Source organism: Indicator indicator, chromosome 35 (genome assembly GCF_027791375.1).
Source record: "Indicator indicator isolate 239-I01 chromosome 35, UM_Iind_1.1, whole genome shotgun sequence".
Taxonomy (NCBI): domain Eukaryota; kingdom Metazoa; phylum Chordata; class Aves; order Piciformes; family Indicatoridae; genus Indicator; species Indicator indicator.
Genome location: NC_072044.1, coordinates 4,779,002 through 4,795,006, shown reverse-complemented (window position 1 = coordinate 4,795,006; position 16,005 = coordinate 4,779,002). Strand labels below are relative to the sequence as shown.

At 51.9% G+C, this 16,005-nt stretch overlaps 1 protein-coding gene across 1 annotated transcript; it reads right to left on the bottom strand.

The window, feature by feature from the left end:
- Nucleotides 1-701: 701 nt before the first annotated feature.
- On the bottom strand, nucleotides 702-12,048 carry LOC128978089 (tubulin alpha-8 chain). The gene is made up of 5 exons (XM_054395848.1): nucleotides 12,016-12,048; nucleotides 7,002-7,224; nucleotides 3,609-3,757; nucleotides 1,613-2,293; nucleotides 702-1,067 (listed from the first exon to the last, which is right to left on the bottom strand). Exons 1-5 carry the CDS (start codon nucleotides 12,016-12,018, stop codon nucleotides 774-776), a joined length of 1,350 nt encoding a protein of 449 aa, XP_054251823.1. The 5' UTR covers nucleotides 12,019-12,048; the 3' UTR covers nucleotides 702-773.
- Between the last annotated feature and the right edge of the window lie 3,957 nt (nucleotides 12,049-16,005).

The window sequence follows — 16,005 nt, the reverse complement described above, 5'->3', positions numbered from 1 at the left end:
CTATCTAATCAACTAGGTTCCATCAGCTTACACAGAAGGAAGGTGATCCTGTGTGACCTGAACCAAGGGCTAATTACATCTGCAAGTGACTGGTTCAGGAAAGGCAGCATTCAGCCTCAGTCACCTCCCCCAGCCACATCCTGCTTCAGACAGCTTCAGCAACAGGCAGACTCCACAGAAGGCTGGCAGACAGGGACTGCAGTTCCTGTGGTGGGAGGACAGAGCAGAACCCAGGTTCTGACAGAAGTGGCAAGTTCCTCATGCTATGGCATACCCTATCTGGGCATCTCCTGCCCCTCCAGGTTACATCTTAGTTACTGGCCCATGGCTGAGTAAGTACAGCAGAAAGCCAACTCAGCAGCCTTTGCTCTGAGAGGTCTTCCATCTGTAGGGGAACACAAAGTTAGTTCACATTGCCTCTTGTGACACCAGCTTTAGAGCCTTGATGAACACAACTGGTCTTAGCAGCAGCAGTTCAAGCACGTTTCTAGTCTTGGTTCTGGGGGAAATCTGTCCTGTTAGCCCTTCAAGGAGCATGGCCTTAAGGCCAAGACCTCATCCAACTAGAGCATTGTTATTTTACTCCTCTTTCTCAGAAAGAAATTCTACCTGCTGGACTGCTGCCTGCTCAGCTATCACTGATGAATGTAGAGTGCTTGGACACTACAAAATGTCTTGATTAAACGAAGTTTATTCCATTATTTCACACGATTTACACCGCTCCCAGGAGGCAGTAGGATGGCAGAGCCTGGCAATTCACTTCTCTTGGTGAGTTAATATTCTTCACCTTCATCTTCTCCATCCAGCGAGTCTGTGCCCACCTCTTCGTAATCCTTCTCAAGCGCAGCCAGGTCCTCACGAGCCTCAGAGAACTCCCCCTCCTCCATCCCCTCTCCGACATACCAGTGAACAAAGGCACGTTTGGCATACATCAGGTCAAACTTGTGGTCCAGACGAGCCCACGCCTCAGCAATGGCTGTAGTGTTGCTCAGCATGCACACTGCCCGCTGCACTTTGGCCAGGTCACCACCAGGAACCACTGTTGGTGGCTGGTAATTGATGCCAACCTATGGGAGAAGCACAAGAGACCATGAATTTCCTTGCAGCCTTTGACAGTGACCAGAGCCACACAAGACAGCAGTTGAATTAAATGCTTTACACCCAAGGAAATAGCTCTGCATGAGAACCTGTCCCCATTTCTCTCTACAACTCCCTGAAGGGAGGCTGGAGCAAGGAGCAGGCAGCCTCTTCTCCTTGATAACAAGGAGCAGAGGCAATGGTTTCAAGCTCCTCTAAGGGGGGTTCAGGCTGGATGCTAGGAAAAATTTCTGCACTGGAAGGGTTCTCAAACATTGGAAGAGGCTGCCCAGGGCAGTGCTGGAGTCATCATCCCTGGGGGTCTTTAAGCAGTGTGTGGAGCTGGTGCTTAGGGACATGGTTTAGTGTTGACCCTTGGTGCTGGGTCAAGGGTAGGACTGGATGAGCTTGGAGGTCTCCTCTGTGATTCTCAAAACACAAATCAGGTACCTAACGTGACACCTTCATGAGAAAATTACTTCATAAGCTCATGACAGAGAATGAGAAGCCTGGAGAAAGCCAGGATGGGACTTGCCTTGAAGCCAGTTGGGCACCAGTCCACGAACTGGATGGTTCGCTTGGTCTTGATGGCGGCGATGGCAGCGTTGACGTCCTTGGGCACCACGTCCCCGCGGTACAGCATGCAGCAGGCCATGTACTTGCCATGGCGAGGGTCACACTTCACCATCTGGTTGGATGGCTCGAAGCAGGCGTTGGTGATCTCAGCCACCGACAGCTGCTCGTGGTAGGCCTTCTCTGCCGAGATGATGGGCGAGTAGGTGACCAGCGGGAAGTGGATGCGAGGGTAAGGCACCAGGTTGGTCTGGAACTCAGTAAGATCCACGTTTAAGGCACCATCAAACCTGAGGGAAGCAGTAATGGAGGAGACTATCTGGCCGATGAGGCGGTTGAGGTTGGTGTAGGTTGGGCGCTCGATGTCCAGGTTCCTGCGGCAAATGTCATAGATGGCCTCATTGTCAACCATAAAGGCACAGTCGGAGTGCTCCAGGGTGGTGTGGGTGGTCAGGATGGAGTTGTAAGGCTCCACCACAGCTGTGGACACCTGGGGTGCAGGGTAGATGGCAAACTCCAGCTTGGACTTTTTCCCATAGTCAACTGACAGGCGCTCCATCAGCAGGGAGGTGAAACCTGAGCCAGTGCCTCCCCCGAAGCTGTGGAAAATCAGGAAGCCCTGCAAGCCAGTGCACTGATCAGACTGCAAGAGAGAACACAGGGGTTAGAGCAGTGTGGGGAGACACTGAGAACCCCAACCCAAGCTCAAGACAGCCAATTCCATCCTGACACACACCAGCTGTTCAAGCTTCAGGAAAGTAACACTGAAATGGATCCCTCTGCCAATAATCCAGGAGGGGCCCCATAGAAACATTTATCTTTGGCTGGTTTAAGCCCCCTACATACAGGGGGTGACCTCCCCACTTCAAATGGCTACCTCAGCAGTTCCCCTAAGTCCCAACTCTCAGGCCAAAGCCAAGAACAATGACCAAGAGCAGCAGTAACATTCCAAGAACAACCAACCACCTATCCCTTTGATCTGACATTCTCTGCCTGCACAGAAATGGAGCAACTCCCTGTGCCAGAACTATTGCTGCAACCCTGCCAGATCTGCACAGAACTCAGTCCAGGCAAGTAAGCTGTCAGTAGGTATCACACTGCCGTGGCAGCTTAGGCTCCTCAGATGAAGAAACCAGACTGCCTTGTCCTCAGAAATGCCACATGATGCTCAGCCTGATTCCCAGGGCTGACAGGGACTTTCAACAGCTTGTAGACATTACAACTACGTTTTTTCAGGTCAAAGTACAGCCTGCTGCAAACAGTTTAGCTTTAATTAGAGATGGTGGCAGCAAGGCACTGAAAGCAATCCCAGGTTTGATGTGCAGAAGGTGCCCACCTCAGCCTCATTACTGCCTGTGAAAGCAGCTATGTTTGTGTGTGCACTGAAGACTCCCCACCTTTGTGACATGGATTCAGGACACACTTTGCAAGGGAACTCTAACCTTCTAAGCTGGCATCTTCATACATCTGCCACATGATCAAAGTACTGGGGAGCCTAAACCATCCCAACTTACTGAGGTTCCTTCTGTGCTGTTATTACCATCAAATTAATTCAGGAATTGTGGCAGCAGGAAATGCAAACAAAAGTCTGAACCACAGAAGCAAACACTGCTATTTAAACTTTCTTGCAAGAGCCCCAGCAAGAGACCAATCCTTTTCCAGCAGGAACTATGCAAATGATAATTCCCAGCACTGTCTTTCTGAAGCTGAACATGAAACAATAAAGGTTTCTGAGCCTCATCAGCATTTTAGACCACTTGAAAGTCCTATCTGACAGGAATAATCCAACCACTCCCAGCTGGCTAAGAATAAAACCAGATGCAGACTAAGTCCATGGCATAAATGGAAGCACAATTTGGAGGGCTATGTATTTTTGATAATCTAACTGCCAAATCCTTTAAAACAGGCTAAAGAAAGATGTCCAAGAATATTCAGTTAAGGGGAAAAAAAAGTCTTACCAGCTTCCTGATGCGCTCTAGAACGAGATCAATGATCTCCTTCCCAACCGTGTAATGCCCTCGAGCGTAGTTATTCGCAGCATCTTCTTTACCAGATATCAGCTGCTCAGGATGAAACAGCTGCCTGTATGCCCCAGTCCTAACTTCATCTGGGGAGACAAGATGAAGATTTCTAAGTTAGTTTTCTATGTAGAATGAGTTTTTCAAATCTGAAGGTGTCCAGAGTAAGGTATCTAAGCTTAGAGGCAAAAAGCAGCTTGGTTCCTACCTGTTAGGAGGTGACAAACTCAGCACAGACTGAATGCGGGCACCTAACATTTTCCTGCTCAAGAAACTCTCCCACTTCACACATTTACATGTTTGACCTGCCAGGACAATTTAAAACTAGACAGTAGTAACAGAATCATTTATCCAGAGTTTGAGACAACCTGAGGCTCACTTTGCAGATCAGCATCTGAAATGTTGCTTATTTTCCAAGCCTTCCAGGATGTTGCCTTACTGCTTCTGCAGCCATGGGCAGACAGAGCCTGCACTGCTTTGTCTCCTCCTTTCCCTTAATTGCACTTTCTGCCAAGGATAGAGAAGATTCCAAAGGAACAGGAGATGCTCTTGTAGCATCTGTTCAGTTATTAAACACCGAGCTGCAAGCTTCAGAGCAAATGTGTTAGAAAACTGTGCAGATGGGGGGCTGGATTAGATGACCTTCAGAAGTGCCTTCTGACCCTGACCATTCTGTGACTCTGATTTAGAGCAGTCAGATGTAAAGAATGGTTCAGTTATGATTTCCACCAGCTATTGGAAGCATACACTCACAGCCAGCAGACTCCAGCTCTGTCCTGCACAAAGGAACTCAGCACAGCTTTGTCTCTGCCTTCTTGAGTTGTGTGCTAGTGCAGTGCTGCAGCCTTCCATTAAAATCAAGTGGAAAGCAAAGAGCTTTATTAAGTGCAGATGAAGCTGTCTGCTTGCACAGCTGCTGCTTAATCTGAGAGCAAGCAATTCCCAGACATGGACTGCCCTGTTTCTTGGGACACCACATCCCCAGAGCTGGGGCACACATGCAGCAGTCCTGCTGCTTTCACCTGGAGCAGCTCTGGGAGCTCCGGAAATCCCTGCTCTACACACAGGGCACCTCCAGAGCTGCTGCATGCACAACAGATCAGAGTCACAGGATTGTTTTGGTTAGAAAACACCTTTAAGATCATTGAGTCAAACCATTGCCAAACTACCAAGTCTGGTGCTAAACCACGTCCCTTAGCACCGCACCTCTGTATGTCTGGCCTGACCTGTTGGGGCAGGATGAGGGCAAGGAAATCAATCAGCACAGCTGCTGCAGGATAGGTTATTAATTTGTAGATACTTTGAGTTTCCATGAACTCAGAGCAGAGGCAAACACTGCACAAATGGCACAAGCCATGCTAGCCCTGCCCAGGGAACTGGACTAATCACTTCCAACCAAGCAGGGCAGGGATTTAGAAAGCTAGCCCTGAGAAAGGTTCTGATGTAACCTGTAACAAAGCCCTGGCTGTCTTCCTATTGCCACCTGTTTCATAAGACAGCCTTTTGCCCAGCTCCCCATGCTGCACTGGCACCATTAACAAGCAGTGGAACACCACCTTTTTACCATTTGTCCCAAGACTCACCAGCTACCCACCCCCAGAGGCAAGATGAGAGCTCTGCCACCTGCTCACCCTCACCTCATCTCTCAGCCTTTTCTGGTTGCTTAGAGCCACCACCTGGCCAGCAGCAGAGGAAGCAAAAGCCATGGGGCTCAGGAAAACAAAGCCAGACCTGCCACAGCTTCTGGGAATTAGTGCAGAGCCAAGGGGGCTTTGGGTTGTTTTAAGATTACTAGTCCAGCATCCCCACCCCTGATGACCTGCTCTCCTGCAGAAGTCCATTCTGCTGGATTAGCCACAGAAGTGCTCTGGGGTGTTACAACAAAAGCAACTTGCAGGAGTCCCACAGCCTAAGCCTATTCCCTTGTCTCCCCTTCCCAAGTCTGTGCATGGCAGTAAGAAATAGCACAAGCACAAGAAACAGGCCTCCTGTTCTGTGAGAGCCCCAAAGCACTGAGGCAATGCAGACACAAAACTGGCCCCAGCAGGTTTTCTTCAGGCACACACAGTAAGAACAAACACAAGCAACGAGGGACCTCTGAAACTGGGGAACCCAGACTGGGCTGGCAGTGTAGCTAATGGGATCCACCAGTGGCTGATGCAGGGGATCACATCTGAACACTGAGAATGCTGCCAGAGCATGGGATACAGCTGATTTCCAGAAGATTGGATTGCCATGCAAAGAGAAGGCAGCAGGGCATGTTTGGAAGTCCCTGAATTGAGGCTAGGGATTGAGACTCATTTCTGCAAACACTCTTCAAGCTTCAGGGAAAAGATTGTTTGGGGAAAGCACAGGAATCATTGCAATGTACAAAAATCTGTTTTAATGACACCACATGTTAAAAAGATTCCTGTTGACTGCTGGACACTTTGTGCCATATTGTTCCAAGAGGTTAGAACTCTTTAGTTCCTTTCCTTGCATAGAAGATGAGGCACATTCAGAAGGCCCACAGGCTGGCAGAAGGGCACATTTAAATGCTTTACAGCTCCACAGTGAACATTTGCCAGTCCCACCAAATATTTCCCATCACTAGGAAGATGCAGGCAAGCTTTTGGTAATAAAAATGTTATGGGTTTAAGAAAGTGGGGATGTCTTAAACCAATGAGCACAGACCTCCAGCAGCTAGATAGGTCCAGGGGAGGGCCAGAAAGTGTAATCTTTTGTATTTCATTCCCAGAACGCCTGCATCTCCCCTTTGTAGGGAAACAGCACAAGCTTTCCAGCCCCCTTCCTTTCCCTGCCTCTTTCCTGGTCTGGGCTCCCTTATCTTTGCTATGCATGGGAGTTGGGCCTGGAGCAGCCTGGAGCTGGCAAGCTGAATTCTAGCTGTGTCATTTGGGTTTGGGGGTAGAGAGGTATGGGGGGGCAGCATTTGAGGCCTGGGGTTTTGGCCCGGTTTGGAGGGAGGCTGTGGAAAGCTTTGACCTAAGGAGGTTATTTTGGAGAACTGTGGCCAAGATGGACTATGAAGCTTTGGCCTAAGGAGGTTCTTGGAGAACTGTGGCCGAGGTAGACAACAGATTGTGTATTTTATATGCTCTGTACTGTTGTATGTAGACATGAGTAGTACTCCCACTTAAACTTCTAATTCTTTCCAATCTGGTGTGGAGCATTTTTCTTTACTCCTTTGGGAAGGGGTGAAGAGCATCTGTCTCGCTCCCTAAAATGAAGACAAACATAAAGCCCCAAAGCATTTTGCAGGACTGGAAAAGCAGTCAGTGAAATGCCCTCCTCCAGCACCTTCTGCAGGCCCCTACACAAGTCATTATTCACCTATCACTGCTGGCTCCAGGTCCACAAAGACAGCCCTAGGGACGTGTTTCCCGGCCCCGGTCTCACTGAAGAAGGTGTTGAAGGAGTCGTCGCCCCCGCCGATGGTCTTGTCGCTGGGCATGGTGCCGTTGGGCTGGATGCCGTGCTCCAGGCAGTAGAGCTCCCAGCAGGCATTGCCAATCTGCACTCCTGCCTGTCCCACGTGGATGGAGATGCACTCACGCTGCGGGGAGAGAACACAGCGCTCAGCACGGACAGCACTGCCCTGGGCTGCACCACATGCAGCACCTGGACACCCCCTCCACCCTAGGCTGCACTGCATGCAGCACCCTGGATACCCACCCTGGGCTGCACTGCCTGCTACACTGCATGCAGCACTCAGCTCCCACCCCTCACAGCTCTCGGAACATTGGCCTCATTGTCCTGGGGTTAGGGGCACTTGGCACAAAGTGCAGCACAACAAAAGCCTCTTTCAGTCACCATGCACCTAGACCCTTTCAGATGCTTGTTTTCACAAGCCCATTCCTCCTCCTTTTTCCCATCTCCAACCAGACCAGAAGAGTTTGACCAACTCTTTCAAACCCTCCAGCCAGCTCCTCTCCACCTAGAAGAATCAATGCCTGCAACCTGCCACTGGCCTAAGCATCCCCTCAGGAGCTGCAGCCCCAGGAGCACAGCCACCAGGAGTGAGGCCTGCTGCAGGGTCTGGGGCCATTTGCTTAAAGCACTGAAAACCAGAAAAAAAAAAATTCCTGCTCACTTTACAGAACTTTGCCATCCTGAGAGCGAGTCTGGGGAACCAATCCTAGCATGGCTTCAGAAACATCTTTGTCAGTGACATCGACATTGGCATTGAGGCACCCTGAGCAGGTTTGTGGATGGCATCAAGATGTGTGATGTGGTGTGATTGGAGGGAGGGGATCCATCCAGAGGGACCTGGACAGACTGGAGAGGTGATCCCAAGCCATCCTCATGAAGTTCAAGGCCAAGGGCAAGGTCCTGCACTTGGGTCAGGGCAACCCCAAGCACAAATCCAGGCTAGGCAAGGAGTGGCTTGAGAGCAGCCTGAAGGAGGAGTACTTGGAGGTGTCAGTTGGTGACAAACTCCCCATGGGCCAGCAATGGTCACTGGCAGCCCAGATGCCAACCATGTCCTGGGCTGCATCAAAAAGGACAGGGAGGGGGCTGGGGCAGGAGAGCTGGGGAGGGACTTTGGACAAGGGCTGGGAGTGCCAGGACGAGGGACAATGGCTTTGAGTTGGAAGAGGGGAGACTGAAGATGAGGAAGAAATTCTTGAGAGTGAGGGTGGGGAGACACTGGCACAGGTTGCCCAGGGAGGCTGTGGATGCCTCCTCCCTGGAGGTGTTCAAGGCCAGGCTGGATGAGGTCTTGAGCAAGCTGGGCTGGTGGGAGGTGTCCCTGCCCATGGTAGGGGGTTGGAACTGGATGATCTTTAAGCTCCTTTCCAACCCAAACCACTGTATGAAACCTGAGGACTCACATCACACTGCTGTATGCAAAGCACCAAACTCCTTACCACCAGGCATGACCTCATTTAAGCTGCGCAGAATGTGGTTCATGTCAGCAAAAGGATCTCATCACACCAAGGTATGGATCCAGGCTGCTTCTGATACCCAGAGCACAAGACAGCTTCCTTTATATTTAAGCACTGGGCTGATCACTGAAAGTCAAACCACAACAGAACCATCTCCAAGCTCCTGGTCCATCTGTGATATTTTATATTTGACAGAATTCTAGTTTTGAGTGACAAAGTGTTCTAGGAGAAGCTGCATACAGAACAGCTCTGAGTGCCAGTCACATTTAACTGCCTTCAGACCCTGTGCTTGTCCTTTGAAATTCCAGCATAAGCAGGACCTGGAACCATAGCCATCCAGTCATAGGGTCTGGACATAGCCCACATCCACAGTGAATGCAGGAAGTCAGGAACAGTCCTTTCAACCTCCTTGGGAAGTCCAAGAAATTCAATCTGTGTTTGCCCAAAACCCCATGGCTTGTTCTCAACCACAGCACTGAACAGCAGAGAACTGTTGGTTTCCAGCTCCCCATCCATTCAGGCTTCCACATCCCCTCTGCAACCATCCTCACCCAAAGCTGCTGCCACTCTGCTGCTCTCTGGGCCAAAGCGCTGCACTGGGTGCTGCATTGCACAGTCAACCTGCACTGGCAGAAGGGTGACAGAAAAGGCAGCTCCCAGCATGCAGCCAAAAGCTGCAGTCACAGAAGCCAGCTCATGGCAATGAATAAGGCCACACAGCTCAGGAAAGCAGAAGGACAGTCTGCAACTGTTCCCTAGTGAGAGGAGAGAGCAGATAGTGATAACCTCACTTCAGTCCAGACCCACACCTGCATTGAGCTTCCATCAGTGACCCAAACTTTGTGAGGGAAGCTCTAAGCAGCTGGGGAAGGTCATTGAAAGAAGTGTGCAGGACCTTGCTTGCCCAAGGAAGACATCAGACTGTACATGAGCTTTCCAACATCAAAGGAACCAGTGGCACTACTTGGAACTACACAAAGCCACAGTTACGTGTCAAAGAGAAAATGCAAGTCCTTGGAATTACAACTTGTGCAACAGAGCCACAGAGCAGGTGCCATGGGTGCCACATCAAGAGCATGCCCTGTTTATTCTGACAGCACAAAGTTGAGCAGGCAGGGCAGAGTGACTCCCTGTGTCACTACAAAGAAGCAGCTAGCTGAGAAGCAGCCCTGCTGAAAGGATCCTAGGGGTTACCACAGAAACCATCCTCAACATCCAGCAGAGCCTTCTCCTGCTCAGTGAGGTAAACAATGTGCCAGGCTACAAAAGGAGACACCAAGAAGCCATCCCTCTGCTCTGCAGGAGGGTGCAGATCAGGTGTTTGGAGGATGCTGGGAGATTTGGGTTGGGTTTTGGGAAAAGCTTCACTAGCAGAGAGGTGCAGCCCTGGAACAGGTCACCAGAGAGGGGAAGGGATCTCCATCATTGGAGGTTTGCAAAACTTGGCAAGAAAAATCAGTCACAGAACCCTGGCCTGGTGCTGCTGCTCACCCTGCCTTGAGAGGGCTCCTTCAGCTGCCTTCCTGCAGCCCTGAGCACTTCAGCACTTTTAGGTGGCTATTTAACAGCACAGATCTTTGTTAGACACCAAGAGACTCTGCCCACTCTGCACAGCCTTTTCAGAGCAGAAGCCTCACCACAGCAAGAGTGATGAAGAACAGAACAAAATCTGAGTCATCTCTAAGGTGTAAGGACAGGCAAGAGGCAACTCTCACTTTTAACAGCTCTGGGCCTTTACACACCACTGGTGGAAGTTTCATAGTTAACAAGGTTTAAATGAGTCCTACAGACAGCACAGCTCAGTGCTGCGTTCAGGCCCCAAGTCAGGACACAGAATCAAACTTAGATGCACTGCTTTTAAGAAGAGACTTTTCCAAGCCCATCCTGAACCTCTCCAGCCTCTGTCACCTCTGTTTCCTGTTGCTGTGTGATGTGCACCAGTCTGAGCACTGCCTTGTCTTCTGCTACTGTCCTTTCAGTAGCTGCAGAGTACTACTGGATCCTTACAGGCTAAAGCCCAGCTCTCTCCAACTGTCCTGGTAGACCAGGCTCTAGGTCCCTTGTCTTCTCCTGGACAATATTTTAGGTGCAGCTTCACCTGTGTAAAGGTGATGGAAAGCCAAGCTTCACAAGAACAGCTGCAACAGCTCAGACCAAGTTCAACACCATTCCATGATGAGCAACCTGCTTTCCCTAGGATGAAACTCAAGGGAATCACAGAAAGTTAGCTGGAAGAGACCTCAAAAGATCGTCTAGTCCAACCCCCCTGCCAGAGTAGGATCACTTACACCGGGTCACACAGGAAAGCTGCATCCTTTGCAGGGGTGAGAGGCTGCATTCATATTCTTGATTTGGTCCCTCATAGAAAGGTAAGAGCAAAATGGGGGCATCAAAACATCCCTCCAAAACTGGCCTTACTTCTGTTTTAGTGCAACAAGTACTGAACTAGGTATTCACAACCCTACTGAAACACTCTCCAGTGTTTCCTCCAACGTAACCTTTGGACAGCCACAATCTCATTTCAAAGAGAGCTACAGGGCAAACACCCACAGGAGGAGGACCTCAGGCCAGTCCCTGAGCCTCCAGCTGACAGCTCCCACGTGTTGTGCTGCACAGCCCCACAGCTGACCTCACCTCGCTAGCTCTCAGCCCTTGATCACACCTTGCAGGTATCCCTCCAGAGGTGACTCTTAGCTTACAAGGTCATTCCACCTCACCTTTATTACTAAGTCAGGCTCACAAAGTCCTTGAGGCAATCTCTGCCCATCCCCGAGCTCTCCAAACCACCTCAGGCCACCTGACTGGCGACAGGGGGCAAGGAGCAGGAGCGAAGCCGCAAGCGGCGCCTGCAGAACGCCCGGCGGCCTCCTCTGTCACGCCAGGTCCCACGCACCCCACGAAGGTTCTCCCTTTCGCTTTAATATTCCACAGGCACCCATGAGAGCAGCCCCCGCAGCTCACCCTCCGCCCGGGCTGGATGCGCAGCCACGTCCCGCTGCAGCGACAGAAGACATCAAGCGACGCCGGCCGCGGCGGCTGACTGCGCCTAAGGCTCCCCGGGCCGCGCCCCACTGCCGTGGCGCAGGGCCCGGACCGGAGTGACCTCTGCGGAAGCCGCTGCCTCAGAGCCGGCCGGGGACTGCAAGACCCCCGCCCGCGGGCAGTGCCGCCCGCCGCCATGTTCTCGGAGAAGCTGCCACCATTTTGGGACGAGGCCGAGCGGCAGGACGCTGCACGGCGACGGAGGACCGGGGAGGCGCGGCTCGGGGGCCAGCAGCCGCCATGATCCGGCGCGGGGCCCGTGCGTGCCGCCCGCCCTCCTTCCTCCTCCCGCTCCCCGCCGCGGGCCGGGGCGGACCCGCGCCTCCCGCCGCGCACGGGCGGGGCCGCCCCGCCCCCCTTTCCGCTTCGGCGAGCATAGCGGCGCCGGGTGCCCCCTCCCCCGGGCCCCCGCTCACCATGGTTCGGGCCGGTAGCGGGCAGCGCTGGGAGCGGCAGACGCGCAACGGGTCTGGGCAGCAGCACCTCAAAAGCGGCCGCCCTTCTCGGGACCATCTTATATAGGGAGCGGGGCGGGGCGGCGGGCTCCCCACGCCTTGCTCATTGGATGTGACTCTCCCGGAGTCGTCACCCTCCTGCGGCGCTATTGGATGGCTGCTCATCGAGGCCGCCCGCTCTCCCAATCGAATCGGGCAGCGGCCACGTGGAATGCACCCCGCTGTTCGCTATTGGATTGCAGATATGAATTTCACATTTCCCTGCTAGCTATTGGCTGATTCGTAACCAGGGGCGGGGCAGAGGCGGGGCTTCCTCTTCCCGCCGCTAGAGCTCGGCGCCTTCCTTCTCTGCCCCAGCGCTCGTCCGCTCCGCGCCGTTTCGCCGTTCCTTTGGCCGGGATCGCTGTGCCCGGAGCCAAAGGCTGACGTGGAGGAAGAGAGGGGAGGGGAGGGCAGGGCAGGGCAGGGCAGCTTTGTCCACCCGAGAGCCCTGTGCCTGCTTCGGCTGCTCCAGGCTCGGCGATCAGTGCTGGCCTGAGTGGGCGGAGGGTCGAGAGCTCAGGGGAGCCCCGGGCAGGCGGCAGCTGGCCGAAGAGCAGGCCGCGCCGGGGGCTCCCGGGCCCGGCTGTGGACGATGGGGCGAGTGAAGCGGCCAGGCTGTGGGAAACGAAGGGGTTGAGCCCTGGGTAGCAGCGTCAGCACGCAAAGCCCTGCAGGCTCTGGTGCGGTCTCTGAGGGTGGAAGGGCGAGATGTGAGCAAATCTCCGTCTGCCCTCGTAGGAGAGCGGAGACAGCTCCGCTGCACAGCTGCCAGACACAGCAGGGCTTTGTACCACATCTTACCAGAGTAGTCGCACAATGGAAATGACTTAAGGCCAGAGGAAGAGATTTGGAAAGTTCTGTAGATCCTACTGAAATCAGGACCTTTGGTGACTAAATGCCCCAACTTTGGAGGTTCAGGTGGGAAGGGTTGTCCCCTTGTCCTGAGGGCCTGCATCTAGAGTTTGATACCCTGAGCACCACTGGCAGCACAGCATCAGTTCCAGGAAACTGCTTCTTCCCCTGCGTTTGTGACAGGGTAGGTAGGTGAAACACTTTTAAACCATAACACAGTATCTGATGGTTTCCTCTTCCTGTGTAGGTCCCCAGTGCTGTGAGCAGCCTGAACCAAAGGGAGTGTGTTGGGGTCATGTCATGCTGGGTTACAGCTGGCTGGAATGCGTGCTGGGAGGTGCAGAAGCCTCTCACTCCTGCTGGTCTCAAGGGCATGGTAAGTGAAGCCTGCTAAGGGGGCTGCTGCTATCAGCGATTTCATTGTAAGCGTTTCAACACAGGGTGTGGAGATGAAACCTGCCATGGCTGCACACTCAATTACTGAAAGGAAAGAAAGGCAAAAGCCCTCCAGAAAGCAAGGCTCAGAGGATGGGGGAGGACAGAGGTGGAGTTAGAACCACAAACAACACCACCCTTGAACAAAGAATGTTGCCACTTGTCACGAGGGGCTGAAAACCAGGTCAGGTATAAAAGAGCACTGTGCTGTCTGTATCTGGAGAATTTGGCCGTCTCCTCCCCTGGGAGGCTGCCCAGGGGGCTTGAGGGATGGCTGGGGGTGATGGCACACACAGGTACCTGTATCAAGAAGAAATCCTCCTCAGGACCAATCTCCTCCTGCTCCTGTACACTGTGTGGATGAAGCAGAAGCTTTTTTCTGACCCATGGGCTGGGTGGCTGGGCCAGTGGACATCAAGGCAGTACACGCAGCTCTGCAATTAGTTGCCTTTTTTGATCTTTGTTGTAATTTAATCTGCAGCAAGCATAAACTCTCTGCTCAGTGCTGTCAGGTTGGTAATCATTTGAAGAATCCAATCAACACCACACTTGTGCTAACCCCCGCCCCTGTTCCAGCTAACCTCTGCAACGTGCTGCAGTCAGCTCTGAGACCTGAAAGAACTTGTCCTGCTGTGCTTCTCACCTCTTTTGTTCTATTCCAATTGCTTAGCTGAACACCCCTGGGGCATGACCTTGGCTGCAAAGTGTCTTTAGCTCAGGCTCCTTAGGGAAGCTGTTTGATAAAGAATCCTAGAATGGCTCAGGTTGGAAGGGACCTGCAGCATAGTCCAGGCCACAATGTCTCCTCTGTTTGTGGGAACATCCTGCCTTGGTTTCAAGAATCACAGAATGACTCAGGTTGGAAGGGACCTCACAGATCCAATCCCTCTGCCATGGGCAGGGACACCTCTCAGCTCAAGGCCTCATCCAGCCTGGCCTTGAACACACTTGGGGAGGAGGCATCCACAGCCTCTCTGGGCAGCCTGTGCCAGAGTCTCACCACCCTTCCACCGAAGAACTTCTTTCTCAGCTCCAGGCTAACCCTGCTCTGCCTGAGCTTCAAACCATTCCCCCTTGGCCTGTCTCTAGACACCCTCAGGAAATGTCCATCTGCAGCCTTCTTGTAGGGTCCCTTCAGGTACTGTAAGGCAGCTCTAACGTCCCCCTGGAGTCTTCTCTAGGCTGAACATGAATACCAGGACCGGAACAGTCCAAGGAGTCTGAGATAGAGCTGAAATCTGCAGCTGTAGATGTTCACAAGGTGCTCATGAGCCATCATAGCATTTCCTGGTGGGAGATGAAAGGGGAAAATAGCTACAATAGTTGAATTTCTTTTGTTCTCTTTGGAGGAAAAAAAAGGCATTAAATGTTTGGGTGGGGTTTGGATTTTGGTTTTTGGGTGGGTTTTGGGTGGTTGGTTGGTTGAGTTGGGGTTTTTGTGTGTGTGTGTGTGTGTTGTTTTTTTGTTTGTGGTTTGTTGATGGTGGTTTGGTTTGGTTTTCTCTTACTATTTATTGTGCTTTTCTCAGCTGGAAACAAAAAGTATCAGCAGGACACAAGTGGTGGGAGCTTTGCTCACCCAGCCTTGGGAATCCTTTTCCTGCAAGATGGAAAGTGGCCTGAAATTGGATAGCCTGAAATTGTGCCAGGGGAGGGTTAGTTTGGGGATTAGGAAGAATTTCTTTTTGCTGCCAGAGTGGTCAGGGATTGGCACAGGCTGCCCAGGGAGGTGGTGGAGTCCCCATGGCTGGAGGTGTCCAAGCAAGGTGTGGCCATGGCACTTGGGGCCATGGTTTGGTGGCCATGGTGGGGCTGGGTTGGTCTTGGCCTGGATGAGCTCAGAGAGCTTTGCCAACCCAAACAATTCCATGATTTTTAGATAAAAGAGAAGCTAGGCCAGACTGCATTTCATCTTCCAGCTGTTGCCATTGTGTTACAAATATGTGCAAAGATTTCAGTGTTCTCTTTTTGCCCCTTGTCCTTGGGGGTCAATCTCTGGTGAATCTCTGACAATTTCTTGTGTTCATTCAAAAAGATTTATTTAGTTCTGCCCTTTCAAACTACTAAGGAAATCTTCGATCTATGAGCAAAGTTTGGCCTAAGCTCTAAAACCTCTGGAAAAGGAGCGCCCCACAATGATTTATTTGTTTTAAATCTCATTATTTTTAAGCCAGTCTGAAACATTTGATTCATGCTTTTGAAATGCTCTGACCTGAAACAACACTCACAGTGCTCTGTCCTTTCAGCTCTGCCAGTGCAGTCTAGCAGCAGGTCAGCCCACGACTTGTCAGTGATATAGAAACACACTGCAGTATTTTATCCTCCTTTGGGAGTGTTACAGGACCAGGAAATTAAGGGTTGGCGACCTTGCCAAAGCAGAAGATTGAGATGGTATCATGCTGTGAGTGCAGCAAGTGCTCTCTTCAGCTTAGCTGTCAAATAAAATCAGAGGTTCAGGCCAGACTGGGGTGTTGCAATGTGCCCTGCTCAGCCTGAACTGAGGTTCTCACATCCTTCACTAGTCTATTAATTACCTGCTCTGATTTGTCTGAACAGGGAAATGGACTCTTGCTGAGTACCTCAGCTCTGCAAAGTGCTGCTGGGTTCTCTCCAGGGCTGCTC

Coding starts and splice junctions, on each gene's coding strand:
- LOC128978089 (XM_054395848.1), bottom strand. Junction 3,758..7,001: donor CCTGGAGCCAGCAGTGATAG/GTGAATAATGAC, acceptor TTGTCTCCCCAG/ATGAAGTTAGGACTGGGGCA. Junction 2,294..3,608: donor TAGAGCGCATCAGGAAGCTG/GTAAGACTTTTT, acceptor TCTCTCTTGCAG/TCTGATCAGTGCACTGGCTT.